The sequence below is a fragment of the Ischnura elegans genome, chromosome 2 (genome assembly GCF_921293095.1).
Source record: "Ischnura elegans chromosome 2, ioIscEleg1.1, whole genome shotgun sequence".
Lineage (NCBI taxonomy): Eukaryota > Metazoa > Arthropoda > Insecta > Odonata > Coenagrionidae > Ischnura > Ischnura elegans.
The window spans coordinates 140,899,102-140,913,209 of NC_060247.1; the positions used below are offsets into that span (position 1 = coordinate 140,899,102).

Genomic DNA, 14,108 nt, shown 5'->3' on the forward strand with positions numbered 1-14,108 from the left:
CAGAGATGAGAATTGCTTATATTTACAATTATATTTTCTAGTATTACTATCCCACTGAAGACACTGCCTCCAAAAGGCGCCTTTCCGGTGCCTATAGCAGGCACCGTAATGAAATTTTTTCACACAATTTCTATACAGGATGTGAACAATGTACACATTTTCAATGCGGATTTCATTCATGAATGACATCCGCGACTTGCCACCTGCGCGGATGTCTTTCTTGAATGACACGGCCTTGGGTCCTTTCTCATGCGTTATAACAGTACCACGCTCAGCCCCTTCGGTTTGCCGCCACTACGCCGCTCTTTAGTTGGTACCCAGCTTCTGTCTAGTGTGCTCCCTCTTCTGGTTACGCCAATTTTTCTTTTTTTCTACGGATTTTTGAATTTTGTTGTTGTTTTTCGAGACTTTCGGTGAATAAGTTTTTATTTGATAGTGCTTTAGCCTTTTCTGTTTCGGAATTGACGTCTTCTTTAAGAATTTTTTCTTCTGTTCAGAAAAATTATGGCTATAAAATCTTGATTGTGGGTATATTGTTATAGCCAGTAAGTTTTACAGCATACCGATATTGCGAGAATCTACGGCAAGGGATCGCTTTCTTGAGATTTTACTAGCATTACATTTTGCAGGAAGTCGCAATGAAAAGCCGGCGCGCTGGCTAGCAATGCTTTACAGTGACATACGGCCGCGGCGCCTAGTGATCGTCTTTATAAAATAATACCTCTTTTAGACAATTTCAAGAAGGTTATGGAAACTGCTGTCTTGGCAGGACGAGAACTTGATATAAGGTATCGATGAGTCGATGGTACTGTTGAGAGGCCGTCTAATGTTTCGGCAATACATCAGCGGCGGATACAGTAGGGGGCGCAGGGGACGCGCGCCCCCACTCCCCTTGTGGGGCCGCCCGTTTTGCCAAGCATTGCAGAATCACAATTCTATCTTTATTATATAAGAAAATGGCATTGTCTTGTATAATTACATAATCATTTTAATTAAAACTTCTTCAACTTTGCATGTGGCTTGATTATTTTTCATTACGATAAAAGTAAAGGTAACTCAAGGTATCTATTGCGCCCCCCTTTGCTTTTTCTGTATCTACTACTGCAATACATACAGGGAAAGAAGCACAAGCATGGTGTGAAGATGAACACGCTTTGTGAGCCGTCTGGCTTAGTTCACCGATTGCTAATTTATACAGACTCTGGGAACAATCACCACGTTTACCAGTCGATCTCAGATCGGTCTAGCCGGCTCGGTCCGGGTTAGTAAACGCAGCGGCCCGACCAGGCCGGCCTGTAAGCGGGCTGGCTCAGTCCACTTTCGAAACCAGTCTGAAATCTCAGATCGAGCCGTAGAGCTCGGCCTGAGTGGTAAACGATTCGAGCTGATCAGCTCCGTTGCGCATTTCGTTCCTTCTTTGTCATCCCATAACAGACAAAATGCAATCGTAACTCTTCAAGAGCACGTTTGGTTGTTGTGATTCATTGAGTTGGCGTGGTGAGAAATAAGATTTTAGAAATGAGTTTGGAAAGGAAGAGGAACGTATGGAGCGAGCAGGAGACGATGCATTTAATAAATTTAATCAAAGAAGAGGACATTATGCGTCTTCTAGATGGAAAGAGGTAAAATAATTGATAATTTGTTAACGTGCTGCATGTGCACAAATGTTTGGTGCAGTCTTAAATGCGATTCGATAATGCCCTCTTGTAGACGCTGCATATTATTCTTTTTAATTTTGAACAAATGGAAATCCTAATTGCGGTAATTGTATCCTTGGTTTGTATCAGGAGTAGGAACTCCGATATTTACATGAGGCTAGTGGGCCCAATGTCCGAAGCCGGCTACATCCGTGACGTCAACCAGCTCCGGACGAAGTGGAAACATTTGCAGCAGGAGTACAGGAAGGAGGTGGCTGCCAGGGGACGCAGTGGAGGTGCTGGACACGCATCGCCTTATTTTGAGGCTCTTCACGAAATTTTAGGACATCGTGCGAATGTTACTTTCGTAGAGGAGGGAATTGATTCAGGTAATAACAAATGTATCTCGGAGATGTGTCCTTCTCTCGAACATTATGACTCTTCATTAATGCGAGCAGTGGCTTGAGTACTCTTGAAAACCTTTCTAAATCTCCTTCAAGATCTACTCATGTTATCTCTGTAAACTTACGAGGTTTAAATTATTTTATAGTTGGCCTCTGAAAAAGTAATTACCAATTCGAGGGATGACTTCCAAATAATTTTCTTCTAAGCATATCTGACAGCTACATAAATTTTTGAACAGTGGTTTCATATTCTCATCAGCCGTAAAATATTGTTATGCAATGACCATGTATATCATTATAGTGTCGAAAACCTATGGCCAGCTGATGGTATTGTACCTTTTAAAACTTTGATTTACCATAATAAGTGATAATGTGTGTAGACATCCAAATTATTCCTGGGAATGATGAAATTACCATCAGCGTGACATCAGTTCATGCTTATAAATTGCAATTCCATTGCTACAATGGGAACTTCAAACTAATGCTCTTCTGCTTTATTTTTAGGAGTTGTCACAGGAGAAGAAGGAGACAATGGAGGACCATATGATATCGCATCTCCTGGACCCTCGACCTCCAGTGTCTGCTCCTCCCCTTCTCCGCTTCCAAAGAGGAGGAAAGGGAAGACGGACATGGTGCTGAAGCAGATACAGGAAGCAGAAGAGAAACTCACCACTCGCTTTGAGACCTTTAATGCCAAGTGGAAGGAGGAGTGTAGGGAGCAAAGGGAATGGGAGGAGAGGGAAAATAAAAAATTTATTGATGCTCAGAAAGAACTAATGGCACAATGTACGGACAAATTTATGGAGAGTCTGAAGGAAGTTTTAGGGAAAAGAAGTTAAAATAAATTAATTTATGTGAATATCTGATGATGTTTTCATTGTTGCCCTGATACAAATTATTATTATTACATTGAGGACTGTCGCAAGGGAGCCCGATCACTAAGGTAAGAACATAATTTGTTCCTGAGAGAAGCCATGGTTTCATTGTCTCTGTCAGTCATCATCAGAGTTGATGGTTGAGGAAATATATGTTCCTGCACCAATTCTAACCAATTATCAACGAAGGTGTCCTTGGATCTTTCAACCAGATTGTGGAGAATACAGCATGCAGTCACAACTTGAGGCACAAATGTGTAGTCCACATCTATTCGTTTGAGCAAGCACCTCCACCTAGCTTTTAGCCTACCGAAAGCAATCTCAACACACATTCTTGCAGAACTTAAATACACATTGAATGATTCCTGTTCAGGGGATAAATTCCTTCCAGGATACCCCTTCAGCAACCATGATAGTAAAGGATAGGCTGGATCTCCCAGAACTAGATATGGAATAGCAGTGCCATCCAGGTCATCTTCACCTGAAGGCATTAGATAGTCACTGAATTGATAGAGGGTCGATTCTTTAAGAGCTCTCGCATCGTGCACAGACCCTGGCATCTTACAGCTTACGTATCTGAAACTAAAAGAGATTAATTAGTTATTTTTCTTTCGAATTTCCTCCTTCAGGTGTCAAATGAAAAGTTTTAACCCCGTACCAGTAAAAATAATCCACCACAGCTGTTAGGTTTACAGATGGCCAACCCTTTCGATTGATGAAATCCCGATACGAATCTTTCGGTGGCAAAATAGGAATGTGAGTTCCGTCAATGGCTCCAATAACTTGCGGCAAGTAAAATTTTTCCTTAAAAAGTGCTGCTAAAAGCTGAGAGTCCTCAGAAGATGGCAAATTAATTGATTCCTCCATCAAAGAAGTATTTATCGCGACAACAACAAGTCGGAACCATTTGCATGCAGTGCTTTTCGCGACTCCGAATTGATTTGCTACCACTCGAAATTCTGCGCAGGAGGCAAGCTTGTAGATGGTCATCGCCACCTTCTTCTTCAAAGGTACAGGTGTTTGCGCGGAATCGTTTGTCGCACAGAGTTTTGGCTCCAAAATTAAACACAAATGTTCAAAAGTGCATTTGCTCATTCGAAAATTACTCAACCAATCGCTTTCGTCAAAATGTTGGGAAACAACGACTTCCCACCAATGTCCGCTCCGTTGTTTGTTTTTTCCTCTTCTTTTTCGGTCAAGAGAATGAAGAATAAGCACTCTTCTATCTATCGTTGACAGTGACTGCGTAAATTCCTTCATGATTGCAAATAATCTTTGCCGGTGTTCCCTCCTCCTTCGGGTTACAAAAAGCTGGTACCTGCTTAAATTCGCCGAGAAAATTTCCAGGTTATGACTCCATAGCAATGCCAATATCGCTGACGATTCCATGACTTAAAAAGCTTACTGCGATTTCCACAATGACAACAAGCAATGACAACAAAACCACTTTCCAAACAGAATCGATGGGTGAAGATCGATTCTGATCGATTCTATGAAACAATCGATACGTCAAATCCATGTTGGTAAACGCAACGCGCCGAGTCAGCTCACTTTCTAATTTCAGCTCGGTCTGAGCTCAGACCGATCTGAGATCGGTTGGTAAACGTGGTGAATGAATTGGGCGGACGGGGACATGGCGATAAAATCGTAAAAATTTGTTGGAAATTTTTTAAGCTCGTGGCCGCAGTGTTTTCATGAACAATAATTACAACAACGTTGCATTTACTAGGGACCTTCCTTGTCAAAAATTCTATTGTACAGGTACAATGAGACCAAATAGGAGGGACAATCCAAAAGAGATATTTGGTCACCAATCACCCAGTGGCAACCACTATACAAGGCAAGGAAAAACCAGAGGCCATGTTTGCTTATAATAAATTCATGGGTGGAGTTGAAAAGAAAGGTAGCATACGGAAGGCGAGTGTTTTTTTAATTTAAAACGTTTTGATGCTTTAACTTCAAAATTACGATATAAATAAATAAAAATGCCATGTGAAAGGGAAGAGGGGAAAATGTGATGCATGTGAATGAAGCTAAGTACATTGACCTCGGAAAACAAAGAATTGGAAAGATTTTGTGATTTCCATGGGAAAGCGCTGAGACAAGGACTACGGGGGTTGGCCGGGATTGGGAGCAGTTTGGAATGGCGACGGGCGAACGAGAATGCATCAGGGTAAAGCACTTCTGTGGAGAGAGGACAATGGAGAGTCGAATTACCTACCCATAAAAATATAATGACCAGGGAGGGGGGGGAGGTAGGATCCCCAGGACAACTGCAACTACAAGCTTATGAATAAGGAGGAATGCCTACGCAGCAAATGGCCCTTGGGGACAAAAGGCCGCAAATATAAGTAACATCACGTCCTAGTGTGAAGGAATCGAAATACCGACAGCCGGGTAACAGCAGCAAATAAAAACTTAATAATTTCGTCAGCAATACTACTCATCCTTATTTACTATTATTTATTTTAAAAATTTATAAAAACGACCAATAAGCCAGAGCAGAAAACAACCCAATTCTCATTTTTAAATAGAACTAGAGAAAAATGTTACAAAAAAGATAGGAGTCAAAGATATGTTATGGATATAAAATAAATATATTAATTAATATGATACCGATACCTATTTATTTCATGCTTATTACTTATACAATGCAGAAAAAGCATATAAAGTTCAATTACCAAAGTTCAGACACCAATATATTATATTTTCACCGAAGATAACGGAGAATTTTAGCAGCGAAATAAAAAGAAATGCGTGTTGCATAACGACGGATTTTCAGCGGAGCGGATGTCATTCATGAGTCATTTTTTTTTAATTTCTAAAAATAAGATAAAACATACTAATTGATATTTTTAAATGTTTTATGGTTACTCAAAACACAATTACAGATTTGAAAACGCGAAAATTTGAATTCCGACACTGGGAAAGAAATTCGCATATAGACCCGCATTGAATGGGTTGTGAATACAGTGCACATACAATAATGTACGCGAGAGTGTCCATTTAAAATCTGTACTAAAAACAATTACTTCCATCATAACGATAAAACTGGAAGCTCAGTAATAAAATTATAATAATACGTTCTCAATGAGCCATTTAGTGATATATCAATATAATGTCATTTGATATAATGATCTTCATACTCATAAAAACTCAAGTAACAATTTTTTCCCATTATATTACAAACTTATTTTAATATTTTGGATTAAAAATCGTATTTTGAAACTCGCGCCAAAACGCCCTGCGGCCATGTTGTGTACCATTTGACCCAACAGCCTTTGCTTCTGAACTTTGTTTACATTCGTAGTTACTCTATTTTGTGAATGTGAATTTAGCTGTGCTGTAAAATCTTATTTTACAAACAAATTTACGTTGAAGTATGCTATGGAAGAAAAAAATAGTCAGTGTTTCGTAGTGAATACTGGGGAAAAAGGGTCTGGAAGAATACTGTTTCATGCACAATTAAATTAACGCCCCAATAAGTTTTTGTATACCGAAATCCCGAACACAGTGACTGTTAGCGGCACTAAAAGATTTAAGAAGATGCCTTTGTCAGCATCAACCCACCTCTTCTGTGCTGACCGTGTAAATGTAAGTAAATGGAACATTTTTTTCTATTCGATAGTAAATAACCGCACTTGTGTATGTACCCTTTCGTGTGTTCTAATAATTGTGTATATACTACTATGAATAATGAACCGCCAATTACTATCCACTAATTATTTAAGATTATTCATTACTATATTCTCAGAATAATTACAAGTTAGCACGATCTTTGCATTCGCTGGCATAGTAAAAACAATCCATGGTTGAAGTTGAAATGTCACGGAATATCATCGCCAGTAGAATCCACTCTGTTAGCAGATCTTTATGGCATTTAAGTATTAGTCTCAATCTCAATTAACTCGTATTTGAAGGATGTTTCTTGAAAGTGAATAACCATTGGGAATATGTCGAAGAATAATAGCAATTAATTAGCTTTTCTAAACATAGCCATCTCTCTCGCCATAGTACTCTCTCCGATCATTATGATTTACGTATTGATTTGTGCTTTAGTACATTTTTTACAAATGCCTATGTATGTATCGCACATTTCTGCCAGTACATTTCTAACAGATATGTTGCACTTAAGGGCATAAGTAACGCATTTCTAAGCTGCTTCTGCACATTAAGATTGCAATCCTCAAAAATTTTTGTTATGTAATCAATTACTCGTGTGTGTTGACAGAAAAATTAGTGGTATATTAAAATCTATGGTTAGCACCTGTTTGATAAACATTTATGCAGGATTTATGATGATTAAGTACCAAGAGTGCGAAGGTAGTATAATATAAGCAAATTAATTGGTATTAGCGTATTTACAAAAATTTTATATTTACAGGCTGCAGTAAATTGAAACTACAGAATAGCCAACACCTCATGTGGTCGGGAGAAATGGCACCTTGCTTTTCTCGCTTGGAAAGGAAAGTAGATACTTTATCGGCATGTGACCCAAAGCGACAGGATGCTGCCGTCAAGGAGATGAATTTCAGCCAATTGCCATTGACAGCAGATGAGGATTTCATCGAACTCTGCCGTAGGGTAAGTGAAGATCCCCCATTTGAGCCAAAGTTGGTCAGTGAATAATGACAATTTGGGTGCTGCTTCCCAATTCAAACAATGTATGATTATATTAAATGAAAGAACAATTAAGTTGTAGTTATGTTAGCTGATATATTTGTAAGAAACAAAAGTGCTACCAAAACTAATCCATTTCTCTTTGTGTATAAAAGAAAACGATTATTGTTTCAAATATCCTGATATTTTCTAAGTGCTACAATGGAAGTTAAAATTTATTTAAATATTTTATGAATTGAGTTTATTCATTTTTATTGTGTGAAATGTTAGTGATATCCCGCATAATATGTTTTATTCTTGCATTTCTCTGAGCACGGTTCCGCGGAAATTCCGCACCCTAGGGGCTTAACTGCCGACGGGGTGATGTCGCGGGGGGGGTGGGTGGATTGCAGTAACGGAACTCCTGTGAATTCATCGCGTCCGCCTGCACTCTATTCCCTCTCTGACGTATCACTCTCTTGATATCAATTTGTCCTTTGGAGCCCCGTATTGATATAAATATGGGGTACCCAAAGGACAAGGGACCCCTTCTTGCCATACCTCTCCCTGGGTCTGCGCCCTCGCAAGACCCGTATCATCCCCTGTTCCTAGCCGGTCTGCGCCCTCGCAAGACCCGCACCTTCCCCTGTTCCTTTCCGGTCTGCGCCCTCGCAAGACCCGAAGATCCTCCTCCCAACCACCGGGCTCAGATTTTGCTGTAAGATGTATGTGTAATAAACTTCGACCAACAAATAAGTACTTATAATTTATTCCTTAATGTCACGACACTTCCCCGACCTGGATAGGACGAGATCTTTTAGGTGGAGGAAGAGTAATGGCCTCCATAAAACTTAACTTTATCCTCCGCTGGGCTCCCCACCCACCATGGAACCACGCATTTGGGACGCCACACCGAGACCCGGTGCGGTCGCCGGGGCTACCCAAGGGACATAGGAACCTTCGATAGGGGGTCTCCTTAGGGTTAGAACCTCCGGTGCGGTGGCCCTCCGAACCCACACGCCTTCGGCGGCCCTACGGAGACCCTCTTATCTCCAGCTCTAACCCCTCCTGGCGTACGCTCGAAAGGAGCCGCCAAGCTCCCCAGCCGCCAGGAGCCCATTGACCGAGCTGGGCTCTGCTCGGCCGCCCGTTTTGCGGGGAATCCAGGGCCGAAGTGGGGTATTGAACTCCCGCCCATACCGGGTATCCGACGCCCAGCTGGGTGCCGGAGAACTCACCCACCAGGATCCCCTTCTCCCCCACGTATGGGTCTCCAGGCACGGCAAACACGCGGGTGATCAGGACGCCAGATGTTACGGCTACTCAGAACAGCAGAGTCACATGCTGTCTGGACACTATCCTAGCTTACAAAGGGTTTTTAAACGAGGTTATCTCCCCGGTGGGCTCGGGTCCGTAGGGGCGCTACTCCCCAAAGGAAGAGATCACCCTCATCCCCCCGTGCGGGGTCAGGAAAATAATAAAGTAGTCGCTTATCATTTCTCTACCACATTAATTCGATCATCCTAGACATTTTTTCGTATTTTCCATTCCCTCTTACAATAGGTGTACACTATAATATTTCATGGAAGTTGAATCATTTACCGCCATTATGAGAATGTGGGAGTACAATATGGACATCTTATTTACTAAATCTGATTGCTTATTCTTTTTGGAATATTAGTTAATAATTTCTCAATTTACCTCCCAGATTTAATCAAATGATACAAGATATATCATTTTACATGGAGTAATTACTATTTTCTCTTCAAGGACAGGTTTCCTAATTTTGACACCTTAAAAATGTTGAACACGAGACTAATAAGACTGCAGCTTCCTGTCTTGTGTAATCTGCTCGTTACCTACAAGAGACGATTTCTTGCTACAATGACATGTTTATATACTTCATTATTACAGGAGAAGTGCAGGAGAGCATGTCAGCCCCTGAAAAAGATGTGGAGGTGGCTATCAGAAACTGGCTATGGCACGCCAAGGAGCGGTTGCAGGGGAAGAAGAAAATTAAGGAAGAGGAAAGTGCCCAAATCCGGACCCCTCCCCCTAAAGTGGACCCCTGGCTTGTTTGCTCTGTACGATGCTGAACTCTATTGAAACCAAGAGTAACTAGTAGTTTAGACTTCTACCACTAAAAGGTGGAGCGCTCACGTCACCTGCTTCACCCGCCGGCTGTCAGTCCGCCATTACGTGATTTGTCGACGGATGAACTTTTTACAGTGTCATACACCATTCGACATTCGACATTTCTCCTACATTTTTGCAAGTAAGGCTTTTAAGATATATATATATTCTTAAATAGTAAGAAATAAAGATAATATTTATCATCGAGCCATCTCATTTGAACGTACCGTTAAAAAGTTATTACGTAAAATACAATTAGGCTATAGTCGCTTAAAGTGGACCCCCACAAGTTTCCTAAAGTAGACCCCTTACATTTCATGTTTAAAAACCTGCTTTATGTGTCTCTACACAATATTATTCTCTTGAATTCTGTTTCAGATTTCAAGAGGATAATGGGGAAGGTTGACCATAGAAAGTGGAGTCAATCTAAAATGGCTAAAGCTATTGACGCAGTTCGAAAAAATAAGATGGGTTGGAAGAAGGCTTCTAAGCAATTTAATGTACCGAAAACAACCCTTATGAGGTTATCAAACATGAAATATGGTACTCCTGAGGAGGCAGCTAAAACAAACAGAGGCAGACCTACAGTTCTTGGGAAAGACCGGGAAAAAGAACTAGTTGAATACTGCTTAGCTATGGAGGCCTCTTTTTTCGGACTTACGCGAAATGACTTGAGAAGGATGGCCGTACAAGTGGCGGGAAAGAACAACCTAGAACATCCCTTCAAAGATGACATTGCTGGGGAAAAGTGGGTTAGTCTTTTCCTTAAACGCCACAGAGCGAAATTGTCGGAAAGGAAACCTACTGGAACGTCCTTCAGCAGTGCCCTTGGGTTCAGCAAAGAGAACATAGAGAAATTTTATGACCTTATGGAAAATGTCAATGACAAGGGAAAATTCACACCAGACCTAATATACAACGTCGATGAGAGTGGCATCACTGTGGAACAATCTAAAGTGCCAAAAGTAATTGGACTAAAAGGCAAAAGACAGATAGCTGCCCTGACATCAGGAGAACGTGGTGCCCTTATAACTGTTGTTGCCTGTATGAGTGCTAGTGGCTCATTTATCCCCCATTTCGTAATTTTTCCAAGGAAAAACATGAGAGAGCAGTTGAAAAAAGGGGCTCCACCCGGTACACAATTTGCAGTACACCTATCGGGATGGATCCAATTAAACTCCTTCACTCAGTGGTTTAGACACTTCGTCGAGTTAACTAATCCCACAGAGGAAAAACCAGTGTTGTTGCTATTAGATGACCACTTTAGCCACAAACAGAACATCGAGGTTATTGATTTGGCAAAAGCCAATTTTGTTACCATTGTGTCCCTACCTCCTCATTGCTCCCATAAGTTGCAGCCGTTGGACAAGACCTTTATGGGTCCTCTTAAAGTATATTACAGTGAAGAAATAAGGCAATGGTTGCGGCTCAATGAACGTGCTGTCAGTGCTTTTGATGTAATGGACCTGTTTGGCAGAGCCTACATTAAATGCCAAACAGCTGAAATAGCCATTAATGGATTCAGAGAGACAGGAATATATCCCCTGAATAAGAAGTTGTTCTCAGATGCCGAATTCATTGAAGAGGCAAACAAAAAAAGAGATTCAGCTTTCTATAATTCAGTGCTTAAGAGAAAAACTGCAAACAATCAGATATATTCTGGAGTAACAGAAGAATGTTATGTAGACGAACCACAAGTAATTGCAGAGCTTAATCCAGATCAACCGTCAACATCTTCAGCAGGGCAGTGTGTTGCTTTGTCACCAGCTGCGCTTGATGCCACTCAAGGCTCTTCGTCTTTTTCGACAAGTCCATTTGGCATTGGTCCCATCCCAAAGATCAGAAAGAAGAACTCAACTAGAGGGCGAAAGGCCTGTAGTTCCACGATAATTACATCTACGACTTATAAAGAGCAGTTAATGGAAGCTAAAAAAGCTAAAGAGGCCAAGGAAGCTGAACAGCAAGCACGAAGTAATGCTCGAGGATGCAAAACCAATCGTGGTCGTGGGGGCAAGTCAGCAAGACCTTCAGGAAAAGGAAAAGAGCTTGTGAAAAAACGTCTTAACTTTGAGAAAAATTACGAGAAAAAATCAAGCAGTGAAGAAGACAGCATCTCGACTGGTTCGTCTGTAATGGAGTCTATGCCAGGAGTAACGCCATCAAAAAATGACGACGCTTTGTGTATGTTCTGTGAAAGAAGATTTTCTGAGGACTATAAAGGCGAACTTTAGGTGATGTGCATTATGTGCTCGCAGTGGGCCCATGTGGATTGTGCTGGGGCAGAAAAAGATATTTATGTCTGAGATTTTTGCCGGTAAAAATTTCATTTTTGTACTTTAAATGTAACTTTTTTTAAACTGACTTCCAGTTGTTTGTAATAAGCCTGAAATTTGTATACTTTACCATTAATAAATATTTTAATGTTATTGTACCCTTACATTCAACTAACAATGTTGTCTGTCATTTAATCCCATTTATTTTAGTGTAATTTCCTTAATTTTTACAAGGGGTCCAATTTAGGCTACTTTTTTTGAGCTTGCCAAAATGTAAGGTTTTGGAAAATATTTTTTTTCTTATTAATTGTTGGTAATATTTTATTAAAGTAAAATTTAAATGATAAAAACATTGTCAAGCAATCATTACATGTTTTTAAAGCATTTTTTCACTTTTTTTGAATGTTTAATTTATTAAAAACAAAATGGGGGTCCACTTTTGGGCACTTTCCTCTACATATGTAGTTTCTTGGGTTATATTATTTTACCAAAGAAGCCAAATAAATATTGTGTATGAAATTGATGCCTTATTTATTTAAATTCTTGTCTGGACCTATTATTTATTAGTATCGAACAAAATTCAGTCCTAACCTTAACGTGTCCTTTGAGTGCCCTGAAGGTGTCTGTAGCGGACACTTTCAGGACGTCCGCAGGCAATCTTTTTTACTGACATGCGGACTTGCAGCGGATATCCTTTGGCATGAATTCGGGCTGCCTATGGATGTCTGTAGGCCGCATGGCGGACAGTCATCGGACATCCTAAAGTTGTCCGTGAGCTGTGCGAGTTTGAGCTAACTATTCTTAGAGCTCATGTTAATTTTAGTGTTTTCCTTGTGTTATCAAATTTAATGTTTATTAAGAGATGAAGACCTTGGGTCTTACCATTGTTAATTATTTCAGATGAACTTAATAATCAGATTTCAGTCAGTAAGCTTAACATTTCAGTGCATGGTATCAAATGGTAATCACTTATTTCTTCATTTTGATTATGAATATTCAATTTTCATTGGTTTCAATGACCTTTTGAAATCATTGGACCTCTCGATTGCATTGTGTATTTCTATTACTTTTCTTAGATTTAATAAACCTTTATTTTGAATTCTGGAATCAGATTTTGTATTGCAAGGAACTCATTTCTCTCACGCAAGCCAGGAGCATTTATAGTAAGACTCAAATAAAATTTATAGGACGACAATCCCGAGATTGTTTGGTGCCCTAAATGAATTCCTATGAATGAGCACCCATGACCTGACACAATCCTACCAAGAGCAGCCGTGGTGACTGGTAGGTAATCCCAAAAGATCATTGGCCGAAGGGGGTACGCTGTGGCAACATCCTCTTCACTAGGGAACACTGTCTTATTTTTTGATTGACAGTACATTTAATACTGTAAGTCATCATTCAAGAACAATATGAGACACTGGATTTGTGTGATGGAGTTGCTGCACATATGGATAGCATTAGCAATTGAAAAATGATAACTTAAATTTGGCTAATAAGTGGTAAAGTCATAGTGGGTACTGGGACTAAATGTGTACCAAATTTCAATTTATATCTCAGACAGTTAATGAAAGAAGGGTATTTTATGCTTAGAAAAACTGGCTGAAAGCCTTGGATGGTATAATTTCAAATACTCTTACTGTTCTAATTGAACTAGAGAGCTGGGAAATGTCATTTGAAGGGCTTTCAAGCATTTTCCAGGGATACAGAGCACACCATAGGATCCAATATGAATCGAGTCACAGTGATTAACTGACACCCACAGTCGGAGATGAACACTTTCAATTAAAATTTACTTTACGGTAGTTTTGTAAATTTCACATGCTACAATTTCTCATGGGCAATATTCACAATTTCCTATGTAGCAATCAATTGGTTGTGCATTGAAAAGCAATTTTGCGATGAATTGCTGGTTATTGCTTAAGTAACTTCCAATACCATATCTAGGTTGTTGATGTCTAAACATTAATTTTATGATGCACAAAGGTTAAGAAAAGACTTCGCTGTTTCACAAAATAAAATATATATGCGGCCGGTTTCGATACAGCGTATCATCATCTGGCAATTTCAAGTATCAGTACATAGAATTTATACCCTTGAATTCTATGTACTGATACTTGTAATTGCCAGATGATGATACGCTGTATCGAAACCGATCGCAAATATATTTTATTCTGTGAAACAGCA

General features: G+C 40.0%; 3 protein-coding genes across 3 annotated transcripts; 2 read left to right on the top strand and 1 right to left on the bottom strand.

Annotated features, from left to right (window-relative positions):
• Nucleotides 1-1,215: 1,215 nt before the first annotated feature.
• On the top strand, nucleotides 1,216-3,073 carry LOC124154701. The gene is made up of 3 exons (XM_046528579.1): nucleotides 1,216-1,622; nucleotides 1,788-2,026; nucleotides 2,546-3,073. Exons 1-3 carry the CDS (start codon nucleotides 1,519-1,521, stop codon nucleotides 2,878-2,880), a joined length of 678 nt encoding a protein of 225 aa, XP_046384535.1. The 5' UTR covers nucleotides 1,216-1,518; the 3' UTR covers nucleotides 2,881-3,073.
• On the bottom strand, nucleotides 2,946-5,401 carry LOC124153283 (protein ALP1-like). The gene is made up of 2 exons (XM_046526380.1): nucleotides 3,575-5,401; nucleotides 2,946-3,498 (listed from the first exon to the last, which is right to left on the bottom strand). Exons 1-2 carry the CDS (start codon nucleotides 4,303-4,305, stop codon nucleotides 2,946-2,948), a joined length of 1,284 nt encoding a protein of 427 aa, XP_046382336.1. The 5' UTR covers nucleotides 4,306-5,401.
• Nucleotides 5,402-10,181: 4,780 nt separating this feature from the next.
• On the top strand, nucleotides 10,182-11,879 carry LOC124153284 (tigger transposable element-derived protein 6-like). Its single transcript, XM_046526381.1, has one exon. The coding sequence runs from the start codon at nucleotides 10,182-10,184 to the stop codon at nucleotides 11,877-11,879; it is 1,698 nt and encodes a 565-aa protein (XP_046382337.1).
• The last annotated feature ends 2,229 nt before the right edge of the window (nucleotides 11,880-14,108 follow it).